The sequence below is a fragment of the Amia ocellicauda genome, chromosome 9 (assembly GCF_036373705.1).
Source record: "Amia ocellicauda isolate fAmiCal2 chromosome 9, fAmiCal2.hap1, whole genome shotgun sequence".
NCBI classification, from domain to species: domain Eukaryota; kingdom Metazoa; phylum Chordata; class Actinopteri; order Amiiformes; family Amiidae; genus Amia; species Amia ocellicauda.
Window position 1 is genome coordinate 15,652,468 of NC_089858.1, and position 19,142 is coordinate 15,671,609.

General features: G+C 41.7%; 1 protein-coding gene across 2 annotated transcripts in view; it reads left to right on the forward strand.

The window, feature by feature from the left end:
- The window catches only part of rpgrip1l (RPGRIP1 like), a 61,564-nt gene extending 42,883 nt beyond the window's left edge, over positions 1-18,681 (forward strand). For both annotated transcript variants that reach the window (XM_066713414.1, XM_066713413.1), the window contains 4 exons: positions 9,721-9,907; positions 12,435-12,519; positions 15,376-15,509; positions 16,945-18,681. In XM_066713414.1, coding sequence (XP_066569511.1) covers positions 9,721-9,907; positions 12,435-12,519; positions 15,376-15,509; positions 16,945-17,036 — 498 coding nt within the window. In that variant the 3' untranslated portion in view covers positions 17,037-18,681. The remainder of the gene's footprint in view (positions 1-9,720; positions 9,908-12,434; positions 12,520-15,375; positions 15,510-16,944) is intronic.
- Positions 18,682-19,142: the final 461 nt, after the last annotated feature.

Genomic DNA, 19,142 nt, shown 5'->3' on the forward strand with positions numbered 1-19,142 from the left:
ACACAGCCACTCATCATGTCTTCCACCATGACACATTGCGAACAGACGTCTTTCTCAGCCTTGCTTAGTTGCTGTTTGTTTGTTTGTTTGTTTATATTTTATTGTTTATTTGTGAGTTTGGTTTCTTTCTGTCTCCTAAAAATCTCTCACAAAAGGCACGGTTACAAAAGCCAAATATCGCATTGCTTGCCACTGCCCACTTAAAACCCAATTGTGCCTCATTGTGTTTTGTGAATTGTTGCCTTCTGCTTGTGTTACACTGACTGACCCCAGGTAATTATCCCTCTTCCAAGCTTGATGTGGGTGAAGGTTTAGCATTCTTCCACTAAGAGCTATGATAATTGGCTTGCTCAGATTACACCCCAGGGAAAATTCTCAGGGACCACTGATAACCTTCAGGGCTTTAGGTTACAAATCTTCACATTTCTTTGATTTCAGACCTGCTTCCTAAACTATCCCCCCAGTCTTTTTATCTCTCTTATTCTTTTTTGACTTTTCAAGTAATGTAACACATTTAAATATCTTTTAATATCTATAGGAATAGAAAGGTAATTTAGTGATTTTTTACATATATATGTGTGTGTGTGTGTGTGTGTGTGTGTGTGCACGCACTACCTTCTTTAGCGTGTCGGCTTACAACATGATCACTAGGTAACTGATCACTCTGTATCTGAACTTAATAACCATATTGAAAACAGTTGATGGATCCTTGTGGCCAGACAAAGCCCGGTCAGACATTTGAGCCTGGTTGCATTTGTGTGTTCGGCAGTGATGTTGCATCTCGGTAAGCTTTGATGGGCTGGTATTTCTGTAGCTGTGAAAGTAGTTAGGTGCGCTGTGTATGGGTCATTCAGACTGTCTTCTATAGGTTGTCTGTGTCACTTGGCTTTCTAAGACATTGGCCAACTAAATTGCCGCCATGCATCTCTAACAGGCTCCTGTGTCCGAGGTCTCAGCCTCCAGATCGGGGGGGGGTCAATGGCTCCACCGATCTCAAGCTGCACAGATAGGGCTCTGTTCTGTCTCTCCAGCAGAGCGTCTCGCACCGATGCAGGTTACTGCACGATAAGAGACATGACATGTTGGTGAAAGGCAGTGTTGCAAGGAGCTTTTTGTCCTTTCAGACAAAAGGAGGATCATTCTTTGTTGGGGGAAAGGGATAAGGAGGAAACTCGTCCATTTTACTCTGTTCCGTGGGTGTTCTGCAGAATTATGTTCAGAAAGGTGCATCAGGCTTGTGTCTTACACCGGGAAACACCAGCAGTGTTGACGCCCCGGCATTCATACCCCATGTGAAAATCATGACTGCCCAAGCTTTTTTGAATAGGGTTCACTGGATCTCCTCATACACTGAAGAAATGTATTTGAGGGTCAGGACCTGGAGAAAATGGGCAGAACCTCTCATAAACCTTGTCTGAACGACCTAAACGAAGAGAGCGATTGCTTTGCTGTCCTTATTCCTTTTCACACAAGGCCCCCTTCTCCCATCTGAGTTCACATGGCCATGTGGTTTTCAGGAAGATTAAATGGAAGGAGAGCTGAAGCGAGGCCTTTGCTTCTCTCTTTTCAAATAAAGTTGAAGACTTCAAAGTTTAAAGAGTAGAAGAAAAGTTCCTTGTACAATAACTACAAAACATTTAATCTGTATGCTTTCAATCCTGGCCCCCAGGTGAAACAGAAAGAGCCCAGAGGTGATGGGAGAACACAGAGAGAGAATAATGGAGGGGAATACAGAATCGAGCATACATCATAGATAAGCAGTACTTGTGAGACCACAGCCAGTGGCACTTCCCTATGACATCCCCCTTCAGTGGGGCAACTCAGAAATCTCCAGCCCTCCTTGCTAATTAGAGGGAGGATTTGCTTGCATGGTGCCTCAGCTGGAGCTGTGCGTGTGTGCACATTGTCAGATCACTAACAGGAATAACAGGCCAAAACAGGACAGCACTACACAAACACTTTTTTAATTGTTTCTCAGTTTTATTTGTCAGTGTTAGTGACTTAGTGAAGTCAGTGTATCCATTTTTGGTGGTGGTCAGGATCCCCACCCCCCAAAAAAGCATATTATTGATATTAAAATAAAAAATAGGTTTAGGAATAGGTCCGCATTGCTGCACACTGTGGGTGTTCACAGAGTCATCCCCCACAGCTGACCTGTTTTTTAAAGCAAGACGAGTCAGAAGAGTGTGCCAGGACCTCAATAAGAACTGCTTTACATACAATGCCCATTGTTTGGGATCTGAAGACATTGCTCAAATAGTGACAGGGTGTCTATTGTCTGTGTGACTCCTCCAGCAAGTGTAGTCTGACAGGCCATTAGCTCAAGGAATGAGTGTATTAAAAAAAAAATATACAGTTCCACTCCAGGTTGTAGAAGATTCCAGAACTATTGTGGCTCAGAAAATGCAATAACCGCTTCTGGGTCAAAGGTCATCTTGAACAGCAAGTTGCAGGTGGATGATACGTGTTTATGCTAGTTTACCTAAAATAAAAATACTGTTATAGATATAATGAAGTACCACTCCAACCATTTTTCTGCTTTGGGGCTAGAGATTATTTTATAATTATTTTTAGCATTCATTTGCAAAACACAATCGTGTTTTTAAAAGATGGAATCTTTAAAGTTATGTCTTATGTTGTCTTCAATACTTAAAAAAGAAAAGAAAGAAAATATGCTGGGAGCCCCCTGTGTTCGTGTCTTGTTTATTTGGATCCTAATAATAATAACAATAACTTGTTTTTGTTCAGCTGGGACAAATCCATAACTGCACAGTACTGCTGAGTGCTCTAGACTCACTAGACCTTGTAATTCCACACTAATTAGCAAAGCAGAAGTGGGCTATGCGTTGTAACCCAAGACAATTCCGTTTTAAGAGCCATAATTGAAGTGACATGTTAATTACGAAATGATATCATCAAGCTCATCACGTCGGGCCTCTGTCTTTCTCAGATGTGTTGATTAAAAAGGAAGCCCAACAGGTTTGCAATATCTAGGCACTGCGTTTGCCTTCCCTCACCTTTTTCTCCTGCCTGTGATGTATAATTAAACAGAGATAACTTCATTTTGTTTCATTTCATTTACAACATTTATGAGCCACACTTTGTCGAAGTGAAATGCTTGTCCCCTCCTCTCCCTTTCCAAAGTGCTGTAATTAGTGTTAGCATCTTCTTTAACAGGCTACATAAAGTTTAGTGGCTGGATTAAATCAAGTCATTAACATAATGTGCTGTACAATTTGCCCCTATCTCTCTGCTTTTCCAGTACATCAAAGCTCTGCGGAGCAGCGGTGTAATTGGGCCATGCAGCCTTGTCAAGTTCAGTCAAGCTGATGGCTGCTCCTTTTACTAAAAAGCTCCCAGGCATGATAATTAATGTAGAAGAAAGTCAAGTAAATGTAAAACTTTGGACAGTTACACATGAATATTTCATATATTTGAATAATCTGGAGTTAACATTATCAATTTGATGTATAATACATTGATTAAAAGCCTTGTTCCCTTCCTTGAGAAGGGGGGGCATCAATACTGGACATTAGCGTCTGGATTTTTTGTTGTTTTTTTTCAGCCCGGTGTTTTTTTTTTTTTTACACTCACTCTTTGTAATTGTTGTAGTGATTTTAGAGAATACAGATTTTTATGTAATATTTTAACTCTGAAGCACAGAAGGTTGACCTAGCCTTTGAGTTTGTAAGACCTGGACGAACAGAGAGGACTGTGCATAAGATGCAGCGACTGGTGGCAAAGTCCTGCTGTTCTCTTAATTATAGTTCAAGACACCACTTTACCATCAGTTAAGAGCATTACCTTGTCACTGATTAATGTCTTAGCACCCCAGAGCCCAGGGAATGCAACGCTGAATGCTGTTGTAAATGCACAGGGTGCTATTACAGTTGGGAGCCTGTTGTAGATAACCACAGAATAAAAAGGTTTTCCGCCACAATGTAACTGGCTGGGGGTTTGTCCGTGACATCACGTCGTTTAATTTTCTTGTCTTTTCAGTATAACTGAAAAACACCCATTGTGTATTTGTGAGAGACAATCTGCTCGGTCTGCTTGCTGCAAGTTTTGCTTGCCGGATTTGATCTTGTTATAATGCAATTATTCCCCAGTACGGATGCTTTATTTGACTTATGAACACTGAAAATGACAGTCTCTTCGTTTGTAAGATGTGTAACGCTCAAGCTTGTCTTGAAACTTGAAGCCTCAGTTTATCCAGAATCCCTGTTCTGAGAATAATAGTGTTTCTGGTATCTGCCTTGTGCTTTATACCCTAGCTGTCAGCAGTCAGCTTTTAATTTTTACCAGACTTAATTACATCTAGTGCAGCTGATTGCTGTTTAGCAGTGACACCTGGAGTCTGGAGTAATTAACGAGCAATCTGGGAGCCAGGGTATCTCTCTTTCAGAGGATCAATAGAGACCCTGACGTGAATGGCTGTTCTTCAGTTTCCTCTTCAGTCTGATGTCACAGATCTCCGGTAATGACAGGCCGAGCCGGTGTGACCACATTCCCTCCTCTCTCGCCTTGCAGTGTTTCTGTATTGGGAAAGTCGGTGATGATACACACCCCTGCATCCTGTAGCTATTACACATTTGTTTGTTTTTGTTCCCCCATTGGCAAAAAAAAATAATTTAATTATGGTTTTGACAGTGTACCTCTGCGTCTGCAGCGTTGCCTCAGAGAGCTGTATTTCTCGCTAAACTGTACACAACGCCACAACCGCTCTGCGAAAGAAGACAGATGGGACTTTGGCTCACATTAGGATAATCCCATCTTGGCCATATATCTTGAAGGAGTCGCAACAGTTCAGGCCCAAAAAAAAAGGTTTTAAAAAATGACATGCACAGTAGAGTTGAGACAGCGGCCTACATTCACAAAAAAATTTGACAAGGCATCAGTGCGTGAGGACTTCTCTCTAGTTTTTAGCGGCACAGTCCAGCTGCATTAACAGAGGAAAAGTCTGACACACAGCTCAGGGAGCAAGGTTCAATTCCAAATAAATCCATCGTGTGTACTACTAGTGCTAATACTACTGCTAATAATAATAATAATTTGTGTATTTTCTTTATGTGTTTTTGTTAGCAGACGTGCACACAGCTTTCGCGTGCCACTTCTTCATTACCACCTCTAACCTGGTATGAGACGCAAGGCAGTGTCTGTTTGAGCTCTACCGAGGCCTGCACCAAACAATGGATAAGCCTCTTGAGTGAATCTGGGCTTCAAAATAACCTCAGGTCACACAGGTGAACTTACAGTAAATTAGTCTTCACCGTTTTTTAACACATGGATTTTTATATACTGAGTGTGGGTGGGGGGGGGGGGCCGGTTTCACATAATAAAAACAGGAAGAGGTCAGTGTTGTGTCTGGAATGTGGACACCCGTCAGACCTTGAGAGGCGTTGTAGGGAAATGCCATTCGCATCTGACTGTCAGCTGATTTGCAAATGAAGGACAGGAGACAATGGATGTCATGCCGATTGTCAGGCAGACAGCTGGCCGTCCTCATGGTCCACATCTCATCTGCAGCAGTTTGACACCCCGTAGAGGATGGCCTGACTAATGAAAACAAGAGGCGAAAGCTGTACCTAACACAAAAAGAATGCCGTGAGCCTTTGAAAAATAGACGACTGCATTCTTTAAATAGGCTAGACAATACTGCTGGTGTCATTTTATTTTTTTTCCTCTCCTGCTTGTGAATGTAGGGCACGAGGGGTTGTTAGCTAAACCAAGTAACCTTTCTGTTCTTTCATCTCTTTCTTCCCAAATTTGAATATGAAAAGCCTTTTTTTTCCCCAGTCAAAGACCATCACTTTAATGACATTTGGCAGTCATTTGATTTATTAGGTTTTAGAAAAAAAAAAAAAAAAATCCACTAAATATTTCATATGCCATGCTAATCCTTGTAATATTGCCATCTCAAGCCTTGTACCTGCATTGCTGGAGACTGAGCAGTGTGGATTTCTCTCTGTCAACCTGGTAAAATGCCTGAGAATCTACTGAATAATAAAACACCCTTATTGAAATATTTAGACCTAGATTCTCATTAAGAGAATCTTTAAAACATGAGACAAGTTAATGCGTGGTTTCATAAAAAAAAAGGGCAACAACCCAAAGACTATTTTAAAAAGATCATAATGCCATGCAAGCAAGCAAGTGGAAAATCAATGTGTTTTGTGTCTGTGAGGGGGGATTTTAATTTGATTTATGTAAAAAGTTAATCATTCTGCAGCATACAATACCAATAACATTTAGCCAGAAGAATAGGTGTTATTGTTAAAGGCTGTCAGTTCCTTTCTGGTGTCTTGTGACATGAAGAATCTTAAACAGAATCAAGCAACGTGCACATCAGTTTGATGTAATGGGTGGTTCATATTTGACTGGATTTCTTTTGTTGTTGTTGATCTAAAATATGATCGTATACACTAGACCCTAAGGTCATTAGTCGGTGTGCTGACACATGCAGCAGTGCTCTCAAAGACCCTGATTAGCACTAATCTACTCTTGTCCAAGTGAACAGTCCGAGCTCTTCTGGACACATACATATTGTGTTCACTCTTTGTAGCACTCACAGCAGTATCAGCATCAGGTTTCCACAGAGGTGTGTTGTGATCAGTACCTTATAACAAAAACAGAATAATATATATGGGGCTTAACCTTATAACAAAGCTGAAAAAAGATTTTGCTGCCTCGGAGTCATAATTACCTACACATCGACCCACCTGGCACACCTGCAGGCTCTGTCCTTGCTGAACATGCACTGAACACAGATACCTTCCCAACAATCAATGTGTTTGACTGTAAAAGCTCAGTTTCTGATCTTCAGAGCTTACAGCCAGAGCTGCGGCTGCTGAGTCGGCTCCTGCCAGCGATCAATATCCTTGTGTCTGAAGCACCGTTATAATTCCCTGCTAACAAGGGGGAATTGCATCTGAAAACAAGAGTATGGCCGGGGCTGCGTTCTATTACAGCTCTGTGCTTTCGTGTGCTTGTTTATTGAAGTATTTTGCTGCAAATTTTTTTCACATTTCATTTGAAGTTTCTCAAAAGAAATAACAGAGAAAAAGAAATAAAGGAAACCTACAGGTCACAGAAACATTACAAGGTCCTCAGGTTGAGGAGAGAAAGGTACCTAATGTGATGGTGGAGCTAACTGGACTTAAACGAGTAGTAACAGAATCCAATACAGCTCCTCCTCATTTAAATTAATAAATAAATGAATGTGCTCACTGCATATACTGTTAAGGCACTGTATATATATGTTCAAAGCAGCAGTTATCTCTAATCCTGTGGTCAGATGAATCACAAACTGTTTCTCAGGCCCAGTCCGGTGCACAACATGAGCCTGTGCAGACGGGCCTTCCTGATGGAGCTGTGCTTGCAGTTTGGGCACTGCTGGCTAGCGGCCGTCTCTACCCACAAGCTCTTGGCGAGCCAGGCTCCTCTTTCATATCCCTTCTTGACCGTACAATGACATCAGTTCCAGACACTGATGTATTACCAAATAATGATTAAAGGAGACTTTGTGGACCACCACCACAGTACAAATAAAAACTTTGGGCACCATGTTTTCATTTTATTTTTTTAAAAATTTTTCTCTTTTTCTCTGTAATGTCATACTATATGCAGTATAGAAGAAGAAAGAGGTACTGTTATGAATGGATTCATATAAACTGTGAAAGCACTGCAAGACACTAAAGGTCACAGAAGCGTTTCATAGTGACAATCCTATGAGTAGCTTGGCCACTTTCACAGATGGACCGCACACATTTTCTTCTCTGCCTTTGGATGGTAGTTGTGTTTTTTTTGTCCATTAAATTTGTTTCAGTCAAGAAGAAATACAAAACCATTCCATTCATTCGTGCCCTGTATTTTATTTCAATGTTTTCTGGATCCTTCTGTGATCAGTCTAGTTTGATTCCTGACTTGCGAAAAAACACTCATATGCGCAAGAAAGTACGTAATAGCGAGCCGAGCGGATGTTCCGTGTGAAATTAGGCCCACTACTCCCCCTGCTGCCAGGTCAAGAGAAATGCAGCTGTCCGTAAGGCTCCTGTGTTTCAAGAGCTTCGCGCTAGGTAAACAATCGCTAATTTAGTTAATAAAAAAATATTTATAAAAGGTGTTCTGTAATATGTTTTGCAAGCTTACTCCTTGACGTTAATCTGCAATCTTCTTTTATGTATGATTTTAAATATATATATTTATACATTTTTATGAATGTTTGAGTGTGTAAGTGTCTATGAATACCTACCTAAGAGTCTATTATAAAGTTTTAGCTCTTTAGGGAAATAACAGCTGGAAAATTGCATTTTGCTTTTTGCCTAAAGCAAGGCCAGTGTGAGAGGGTGGCTTTCAGTATCTCCATACAGCGTGTCATTGGAGCAGTGATTGATGGGTTCTGTGTACCGAATTAGACTTCTGTGGAGAAAGTAAATATTTTTTTTTAAGTGTTCATGAAGATGCCACGGAAGACGACGTGCTCTATAATCAGAGCAGGCAAAACACACAATAAACACGCACACTCGGCTTAAAGTGGCTCATTGGGCAATTAAGCAGATCTCAACGAGAAAATTATATTCTCTTTCGAGTTGCACTGTATGCAAGCTTAGGTGAAGGGCCCTTGAAGCGGTGGAGGTAAATGTGAGATCATTCACGAATCTCACACGTGTAGAGCTAGTTAAGGGAGATAATCAGAGCTGCGGAGAATTTAATTAGACATAACAGGCATCACTTTGCAGGGCAACGGCAGGGATGAGAATCCTTGAAGGCGCTGACAAATAATTTGCAAACAGGGATATTCACGCTTGACAACTAGAGGCAAACAAATTAACCTCTAGCACGCAACACTGGTGCGCTTTGCATGATTTGCCATCGGGCTCAGACCCAGGACTGCAATTATTCCAAACTTCCAAATTGTGAAGACGAGCAGAACTGACACCAATAAGCCACACATCACTCTAATCAGATCTAAATGAAGGATGTGCATGCTGTACCCGGCACCTGAGCCAATGGCTGGACGGGATCGCATCATTCCAGCACCAGCGATACAACACAACACTTCTGCTGCTAATTATCGTCAGGATTTATGTTTGGGGTTTTTTGTATTTGTCTGAGTCATTGTCATCATCATTACTGTAAAACTTTAAAAACGAGACATTTGGGAGTGTGTGAAGTACTGTATAACCACAGGAATGCTTGGGCTGGCTGCAGAAAAAAGGAAAATAATAATAATTACAATGTGAGAATTTTGTTTTTGTTTTTTTTTTTCTTTGGATTAGTATCCTGGTAGAAATTAAAAGAAGGAGAAGTACAACCTTTACATTTGGAAACCAATTTGTAACATTCCTGCCTAGAGAAGGTCAGAGAGTTAAACAGGAGTCTGTATTAGGTGTGGTCACCAGGACTGAAGAGATATGATAAAAACCAAGCAAAGAGACTCTCTACTCCCTTACCAATACCACTCAGTTTTACTGTGAATTCCCACACTTTTCCGTGGTTTTTACCAGGCCAAACTACAGTCAACTCTTATTAGGCAATCCCCCGGTCTCACTGGCGTACATCTCAACAGCTTGTGTGTGTGTGTTTGCTTATGTTGCATTATTGTGCAAGCTGTTGGCAATCCTTGGTCCTGTCTGAAGGTGCTACCTGAGCATAGGCTGTTGCTGGTGGTAACTTTGCAGTGTTATATGTGTCCCACCCCAAACCCCCCCATCCCCACAGCCGTCCGAGCGTATCCGGATTGAGGTGGTGTCCCTCAGGCTGAAGCCGGACTCGCGCATATCCAAAGATGACAGCATCCAGAAACTGTTTGTGGAGTTCAAGCTGCTCAACCTACCGAACAAGGAGACGCCCCTGTCCCTGCCCAAGCCCAGGGCCGGCCAGAGCATCCACTACAACTGCAGCACCGGTGAGTAGCACCGGCGCCACACTGAGAGCACATCACACCATCATTGGTTATTTCAGGAGCCATTGTGTACTGCAGGAATAACACCCTTAGTGTAACAAAGCAACGTAGAAATATGATTCCAGATGCATTGTATATATCCTTGTGGCTTTAGCAGTCTTTTTTATTTGACTATTTCTTTAATTTATTCCTGGAACATGTTCTCCTTAGCTCTCAGTTCTTCAATCTTGGATAATGTCATAAGAAAAGCCTGTGATCTGATAACGGAAATTAATCCAAGCCGGCGTTTATCAAGGTTTTTTTATTTTATTTCATTTTATACTCACTCTCTCTCGCACACACACAGACACACACTCAGGAGGCCCTAATTAGACTTGTCTGCATGGTGCTGAACAGAATATTATCTTTAATAAAAATGAGATTTACCTGAACAGCAGCCTAGAGTGAAATTAATAGACCCATTGGGTTCAACAATTTTTATTGCTTGCAGATACACCGAAGGTTAGAAGGAGAACTCTTTAATTCAGTTAAATCCACCTGTTATTTGGGATTTTTTCACTGTAACATTTTATTCAGATTTGGTACAGTGAAAACAGTAGCTTTCCCCTCACAAATCATCTTCTCTTTCTCCTGTTTGCTGAACTCCACACACATCTGAATAAGGCTGAATATTAGCGTGCTCTGCTTCTCTTGAAGCCCGGTGAAGTCGAGCAATATTTGTATGAATTTTGGTCTCCTTTGCAACAGGAGCCCAAAGAACCCACATGAATCCTTGACTCCTCTGTTCACCGGGGAAAGGCCGTTGTGTCGCTGGGTGACACCCTACCATAGCCATGTCTGTGGTTGTGTGCAGAGGTGCCATACTGAAGCACATTCACTTATCTAAACAGACATTGGGAGCAGAGCAGCAGACACTAAAAATGCTAACAAGAGGTTTAAACACCGTCAGCGTATCGGTAAACACTTCCTTATTGATCTCCGAAGTAATGGATGAGGAGCCCGATAGATTGGTTGGTGAAATAGATTTTCGTCTGAATACTGCCTATAAATAAAAATAGTTTTATTTAGTGGCATTGATTTTTGTTTTTTCACTCCTCCAATCCACATTATTAAAAAGTAAGATTACAAAGAGAAATACTTCATATATAATTTTTACTATAACATTTGATTTTGAAAAGATGGGAAAAAAATAGTACTGAAGTACGTAACAGAATAATCATTGGGGGGGGGGGGTCTTGGGTAATCCTGCAGTCCTCTGAAGTCTTTCATTAAGTACTTGCTAGAAGGTGGAAATAATGCATCAGCTGCCTGAGCACAAATCTTCACTTTATCTTTGGGCATTCAGAGGCCTGATTGTAGACACCTGTTGACAGGTGTTGGTTAACTGTGATTTCTACATTTTAAGTTACTTGACTAAAACATATTTTTTCTGCATTCTGTTTGGTTTTGGGGACAGAACGTACCAGTGAAAGGAACCCTTTAGGGAGGTTAAGCAAGTTTCCTGATGTTCCTTTGTTTCCTTGGCTCTATATCTGTACTTGATGTCCATATAGAGAGCTACAATGTCTAGCTTTGTATACAGCAATGCACTGAAGCTGCTGGTACATCTCATTTGTTCCTGAGGTTAATGCCACTACTGCCATAGTGATCACACTCACTCACTCTCTCTCTCTCTCACACACACACACACACACACACACACATACACACACACACACATACATATTATCGCATCAGCCTTGCCCACTTCATTACAGGCCATATTTACAGACCACATGTATTCTATAGTTCAATCTCAGACATGCCAGTTAGTAGCCATGTTCTGAGCTGGATGGTGAGCGGTTCTACAGCAAAGGGTTAATGGCACTAAAACAAATCTCCTTAGGGCCTAACTGGGGTTGTCAGCATCCAGGGAGAGTGTCACTTGTATAAAACAGTTGTGTTATCTAGTTCAGGAAAGGGAAAGAAGAAATGGAGACAGACAGTGCCCTAGCTCTGTGAATTTGGTTTGCTCGTGCTGCCCCTCTCTCCCTACCTCTGCGAAGGAACAGGAGTGGTGGATATGGATTAAATTGCTGGTGTTGTCAAAAAGGACAAGCTCCCTGCCACACACCATCATTATCACCAGCTCCCCGGGTGAAAGAAAAGGCATTAAATCCCCTCAAATACACGACAATAAAGACTGCCGGCTTTTCCAATTGAGACTGCCAGTGTCATTAACAGGAGATGACAGTTATGTGGCACACTGCAGAGCTGTCTGTATCCCTTCTGACAGTGCTCACATAAACCTGCCAGCGACAAAGACATCCAGTCACATGATCTTCAGATTTAATGCCAAGCCCCTCTTGCTGACTACTTTCCTCCTGTATGAGTAAACAACAGAGGGAGAGGGAGAGGGAGAGGGAGAGGGAGAGAGAGAATGAAGGGAACAGGCTGCCCTTGCTTTTTTCCATATGGCTTCCTAAATGGGATGTAAGAACCTTCTTGTGTCAGATTGTATCCAGTAACCGGCAGCCTGTTGTCCCAACAGTGATCCATGTGGATGTCGAAAACAACAAGGCAAGACGTGAGATCCTGAAGTCGGTGCTCCAGGGAGCCCAGCCAGAAATGGAGAGGTAAATATTGGTAGCAAAAATGTTTAAAAATAAATAAATAAATAAATAAATAAATAGTCAGACGAGTCAGCCTGGCAGGATTGTGATGCAGCACCGTTCCCCGATTCTGCAGCGCACTACTCCTGTCCACCTGTCAGCCTGTGTGCTTGTTCCTCCGACCTCCCTGCCCTTTCAAAGCATGGGCATGCGTTTACCATGTTGCAGTGACTGTACATACAAACCACATAGCTTAGCACAGGGCTCCGGTCGGCTCCAAGCTGCACTCCTATAGGCTTCATACAGGTTTCTGTACTGGGTTTTTAAAAAGCAGGATTGTTCCAGAACTAGTGCCATAATGACAGAACAAGTGTAGTCAAAAGCATTTACACTCTATGTGAAACATTGTCATTATAATGATTCCTTGATCTTAATGGCCTTATTTATCAAGGACACCTTCTAAAAGCTTGTTGAACACTGCTTAACCCAAGAAGATTGCAGGTTGCAGTTAATTGAAGGGTTGTGCAAACTTCTGTCCATCACTGTCTCTGGTTTCCATGGATATAAGTACATGTACGATTGTGTTTTCATTTCTGTGAAAGAGAACCCCAGTAACAGCAACAGGGAGCTCTTGCCAAACTCTCCGGGGATGCTCGTAACAGTGAGGCTCTTGCTGTAAAAGCTGGTCTGTCTGTTTCAAGAAGGTGAGTTGGAGCGAAACGAGCGTGACGGTGAACTCCTTGTGAACGTCTGGCCAGAGCATATTTCTGAGCTGTGTCTTTTTCAGCCAGAGGTCGAAGTACAGACAAGTTTCTGTGCAGACGAGATACTTAAACAATCTACCCCACGTATAGAAGATAATTGTGATAAATAAATACACGCATACATAAAGGCTGAGAGAGGAAGCCAACCAGGAGAACGAAATCCTTGAATATATGGAAGAGATGGGCAGTAGAGCCCTTGAGTGTTTCGGAGAGGGGTGCCGACTCCAGAGGGAAGAGGCACCCCTAGCCTCTAGCCAGACCCTGGGAGAGTACAGAATCAAGAATAAATATGCTTTAAACGCGAGTACTCCTCTTCAGTTTATTTGAATACAGACAGCATTATTATGCCCATTGGTATTACCAGCTCCTTGACACATTCATGCATATATATCCCTTTTTCCTTGGAGTCTCTTCAGACTAGCCCTAGCTAGTGCAGACATCAGGGGCCGCCAAATGGATAGTTGCTTTCCGATATCACAAACTTGTTGTGTCAAGGTATCAGGCAGCTGCATCTCAGTCAAGGGAACATGGACATGATGGTGGTTTTATTCTGTACAGTCTGTGTAAGAAATGGGTGTCAATGGGTGTTTGTGGTTTAGATATCTCCTTACCTTCTTTTGTTATAATTTGTGTTAGGAGCAGTAGTCCAAATATCTCAATGATAACTGTTGCTTTACACACTATGGCTTCCTGTTCAAATTGGTGAAAAAAAAAAAAAAATCTAACATAAATCAGAAAGAACCCCTAATGGGTGGATCTGGTTCCATGAGTGATGTGCCCTTCTCAAGGGATTGTGACCAGACAAACATGTTTTAAAATTACTCCACATTAGCGTTATTCGCATAGAGCTATAATGTGTGCCTCTGTGCTTTAGATATATGTACGTGATAGTAATTGACCATTAAATTAGTTGACAAAATGCCACTTTTCTCTGCCAGAAATAGACATTTGGCAGAAGTGAGGACTGCCTTGCGTTAGATGATGAATGTATTTTGCAGACAACATTTCCTAATCTGAATCAAAAGACAATTTTGATCCATTTCAGCACTAAAATATGTATGTGTTCATATTGTTTGGAAATGAAACCACATTCTAATCTTTCATAGAAGAGCAGATCTTAATTCCCATTTAACAGTGATGGTTTAGATCTTTTTGTCAATTTCTCACCACTAATTTGTGTTTTTGTTGCCCCACTGTGTGCCTGCACTTTGATAATTTTATTGGTGAATTATACATTCAATTATTGCTGTTTGAATTCTTTGAGGGAGGGGAGGGGAGACATTAAGCAAAATTGGATTCCATTCAGCTTAGCATTTGTTTGACTTTAGTTGATCCTTATCAAGGGGTTCAAAGCTTCATAGCTTACAAGCATTCAAGGTTTGGAAACCCTTGCCAATGCATATCAAAAGAAGAGTGCTTTGCTATAAATTCCTGTCCTTTAGTCCATCCAACTGTCTTGGCCATAGCACAAGCCACTAATGCAAATCAGCCCCGTACAGATCACTATAATTATACACAAAAAGAAAGAAAGGAAAACAGAGCTTGGATATTGTTTAAAATATGAGGCAGTTTTTGCCCCCTGGGTGAAAATTTTCCTTTATCTGTGTTGATTTTTTTTTTTTACAAATTTAGAACAGATTTTTTTTTTGTCCCCAGTCTTACTGTTAAACAAGAAGAAGAAAGGAAAAAAAAAACATCAGGCCTGAATAAATACTTTTTTTACTTGTGATATATTTATTGCCACAAAAAAATATCAACATTGACTGTTGGATCGGCGCTCAGAAGACATGGCAAGACTGAAACATTGACCGAGGCAGAATAATTCCCACTGGAATGCAGCGAATAAATCTCTGTGCATGGAGCAGGACATTGTATTGTGCAGTTGCTTTGTTTCTCTCTCTCATTTTCCCTCTCGGTCTGATGCAATCGTGTCCAGGTCAGCAGGTACAGAGCTACTGTTCAGAGGGACTGAGGGACTGTTTTCATTTCCTCCTGCTTATACACTAATCTGTACCAAAGGGAAAAGGGGAGCAGTGTGTGAGGTTAAAAGCAATACAGGTCAGGGAAGACAGGGTTCAAAGCAAATCTGGCTAACTTCCCCGCTTCCTTCCGGCAGCATAAAGTTCACCGTGGTGAGTGAACCCCCCGAGAACGAGCAGGACGAGGACTGTGAGGACGTGGGCGTGGCTTTCCTGAGGATCCGGGATGTCCTGGAGGAGAAGCGGGACCTGGTGGACCGCAGCCTGGACAGTAAGTGGCCATGGGGGGCTGAGGCAATAGTGGGGTGGGGGTTTGGTGGGCAGAATCGGGGGCAGAGGTGAGGACACACACCCAGGGCCTTACTGCCGACACTTGCCCTGTCCAGCTGTAGTATTTACTCCCTGATTCCTGTGCTTGTGATGCCCAGTTCTACCTACTGGTGAGGCCCATGGGTAGCCCATGGTCCTGTGGCCGTCAAATAAACCCCCTTCAGTGTTCCATTTACGGTAGGAGCTGGTCCCCCAGTATATCGCATTGACTTTAATAGAAGTAACTATTTTGTGATGTACTCTTCAATCTGTTACTGATAAGGGCTCTGAAACTGTCCTCGTGGCTTTATGGGGCTTTGAGATGTGCATTACATTGCACTTAGTCGTTACTTTACAGGCAAAGCAGAACGGGCCCTGTTCTAAACACGCTCCTTCCTGACAGCTGTGGCAGCGGAGACCTCGGGGCAAGACAGCACTTATTAAGAGGAAAGCACACCACTGCCAGGAGGAACATGTCAGCAACAGTTCTATAAAAAAAAATAAAAAAATCCAACAAATAAATAAATAAATGAAATAAAATAAGAGATGCTCCCTCTCAAAGCCCATCACTTTCACGTTTATTAATTTAAGGCTGTGTTAAGAGTTTTATGATCCATGTTATAAAAATTCCAACATTGTTCTGAGTGCAATTTCATGTTTGAACATTAATGGCACGAAAGTAGAGGGGCCCCCATAAAGAATTCACAAGGAAGTAAGAGAGGGGGTTTTGGATCCGTGTAACACACCGCAGTAACACCAAAAATAGCAAAGGATTTCAGTGTTTTAACACTTTTTTTAGAGGGAAAGATTGTTTGTTCTCTTGTCAGGACTAGACAGACGTGAAGCATCAAACAAATGCGATTGATGCCTTGTAGAGCTGCCTTGTAGAGCTGCCATGCGGTGGTCACACGGGGGAGACGCCACTTCCCTCCAATTCATGTGCCTCTCGAGAGGATTGTTCGCTCCTGACAGACCCTTCTGCTTCGGCAATATACCAGTTTCTGTATCAACAAAAGATGCAAATAAATACCAGCAAGCTTAACACACACACACACACACACACACACACACACACACACACATATATAAAAGGTTATGCATGTTGTAACAATGATACAGTACATTTTCCGACAATGAAAACGGTACCAGAAAGCAATGTATGTTTTTTTGACGGGCATTTTCCCATCTACATGCATCCATTTTCCCAATCCCAATTTTCTTCCCCTTCCGACGGAGTGATTTCCAGTTCTTTGCGGGGAAAATGGGAAGACCGATGGTTACTTTTCCCCTTCCTGTCCCGGGCTGCGCTGTGAGAGTGGTGGAGGATATGTGCAGCGTCATCCTGTCCCGGCTGTGAGTGCTGACCCGCGTGTGTTGCTGTTCTTGTTTCTCTGCAGTTGTGGACGTGCAGGGCCACGAGGTGATGGGGAGTCTGACAGTCACACTGGAGGCCTTGGACGCCATGCAGTCTGTCCTGAAGGAGCCCTGAGAGCCCAGTTGCAGCTCGTGCACACACAATCCTCAGAGCCAGAGTCTATTTTTATATCTGATGCTAATTTGTATATATATTTATACTCGTTTTGTAATTAATGAAATATGTATGTGGGCCATTTTACACATGGCGCCTAATTGTGAGCCCAATGCACAATACAGAATGAAAAAACCTGTCACGATGTAAACAGATTTTCTTGCGTCAATGATGCGCTTCCTCCATTAGCAGCGATAGAATTCGATACACATTATTTGTGTAATACGTCGTGTGAAAGTCAGTTAATTTTTAATAAAATATTTCTTTTCAAAGTGCCAGCTCAGGATTTAAGCCCCGCGAACACATTCTAAACTAAAGTGTGCTGTTATCCCTAATCACTGGACTAAATGAAAACCCTGCTAAGCCTCATTAGGAGTTTTACACTATGACGATTTTATTGGAAGTGGTAGATGAAAATTGCCTGGATTAATGTGTTAATCCACCTCTTTAAAATGCTAATGTCCATTTTATGCACATTAAATCTCAGTATGCATTTTCTTTGATGCGTGCAATTTCTATCAATTAAATACAGTGGAGAGAAACAGGCACAGCACAGATTAGTTCTCATGCTTCAAGCATGGATTTCTTATTTTTTGCGGTTAAAATTCCCCCAGAATGGAGAGGGAAAAAATGCTAATATGAGATTCGGCGGCCTTCTACCAAATATGAGAAATCTGCAGCACTGTTTGTGCTAAAAGCTTTTGAAATGTCTCTACAGTGTATGCACAAAGATACAAGCATTTGACCTGTGAAAATAAATAAATATTAACAGGCTCTCTGTCACAGCGCACACCTAGCTTTCTCAAAGATGTGTGAGAAGTTAACTGAGGATGAATAAGTATGAATAAAATACATCACTCATTTAATTCAGTATATCCGCGCTGCTGTCTTCACGCCAAACCAGCATTTCCCGGATTATCATTCTGAAAGGCTGTCCTGCTGCAGACTGTAATGAATGACTCCAAGGATGTAGGTTAAATATTTTAACAGTAAAGCCGTCAGGGGTTCCAAGAAATTCTGCGATGTGATCTTTTTTCTTTGTTTTTTCTTTAAATAGGGCTTTTTTTTTTCTCAAATTGTCAGCTCCAAAGAGACCAATTTCAACCAATCTGTTTATTTTTTTTATATTATTTTAAAGCAGTGATCAATTAATACATGTATATGTATATATGTAATCTGATGTGATTTTTTAGGCCGTCTTGTTCTTGTTTGAGTAAATGTTGGCTGCTTGTGAAAAATCCTGGGCTTTTGTCCTAACAAAGCAGAAACAACTACATAGTTTCAGAAGTGTTTAACCGTTGAGTGTGAGAGATTCAAGGTGTATCCTGAAAGTGCAGCAGTCTGGGTTGATAAACACACTGGAGTCATTGGAGAGAAACCGTGGTGGTGAGTTTGCAGTTTGGATCGGAGTCCACAGGGATGACTTTCACATGCCTTGAAAGTCATGCAGGCATTTAAAGAGCAGCAGTGACAGAATTTATCTGATCTGAAAATATGGTCTGGTCTACCATAAACTGCTTCCAGATCCTTACACACACACAGGCACATTGTCTAGAGAGAAATGCGCACTAAAATGATTCCAATAAAACCACATTTATCATATGAAGATTGTGTTTACCGTTGAATTCAGAAACTGATTTATAGAAGGTTATGCTCCCCCCCCTTTCCCTTTTAATCCATACTGCTTTCTCCAGGGCTCACTCACTACAACCAATATCTGCAGAGACATGCATTTTCTTTATTTTTTATCCTTCGATTCACAAAGCGTACACTTCACACAAAAAACAGAAGTTCAAATCCTGATATTTGTTTAATATAATGTCTCTAACCTATATAAGTGCAGGAAATGATCTTCCTTTGTTATGCAAATGCTTTAATTTGGTGAAAATGGGAGCGGTGAGACGCAGGCTGATAAACCTGCGCATAATCTAATGAAAGCAATGGTTCAGAAAGCATTTCCCAACATCAGTGCAGCTCAAATGTGTCCTGGTCTTTATCTGCCTTGAGAGTGAAATGGCATCGATCATTACGAGGGCGCGCTGGTGTGACCGAGGGCTCCAGGCGCAG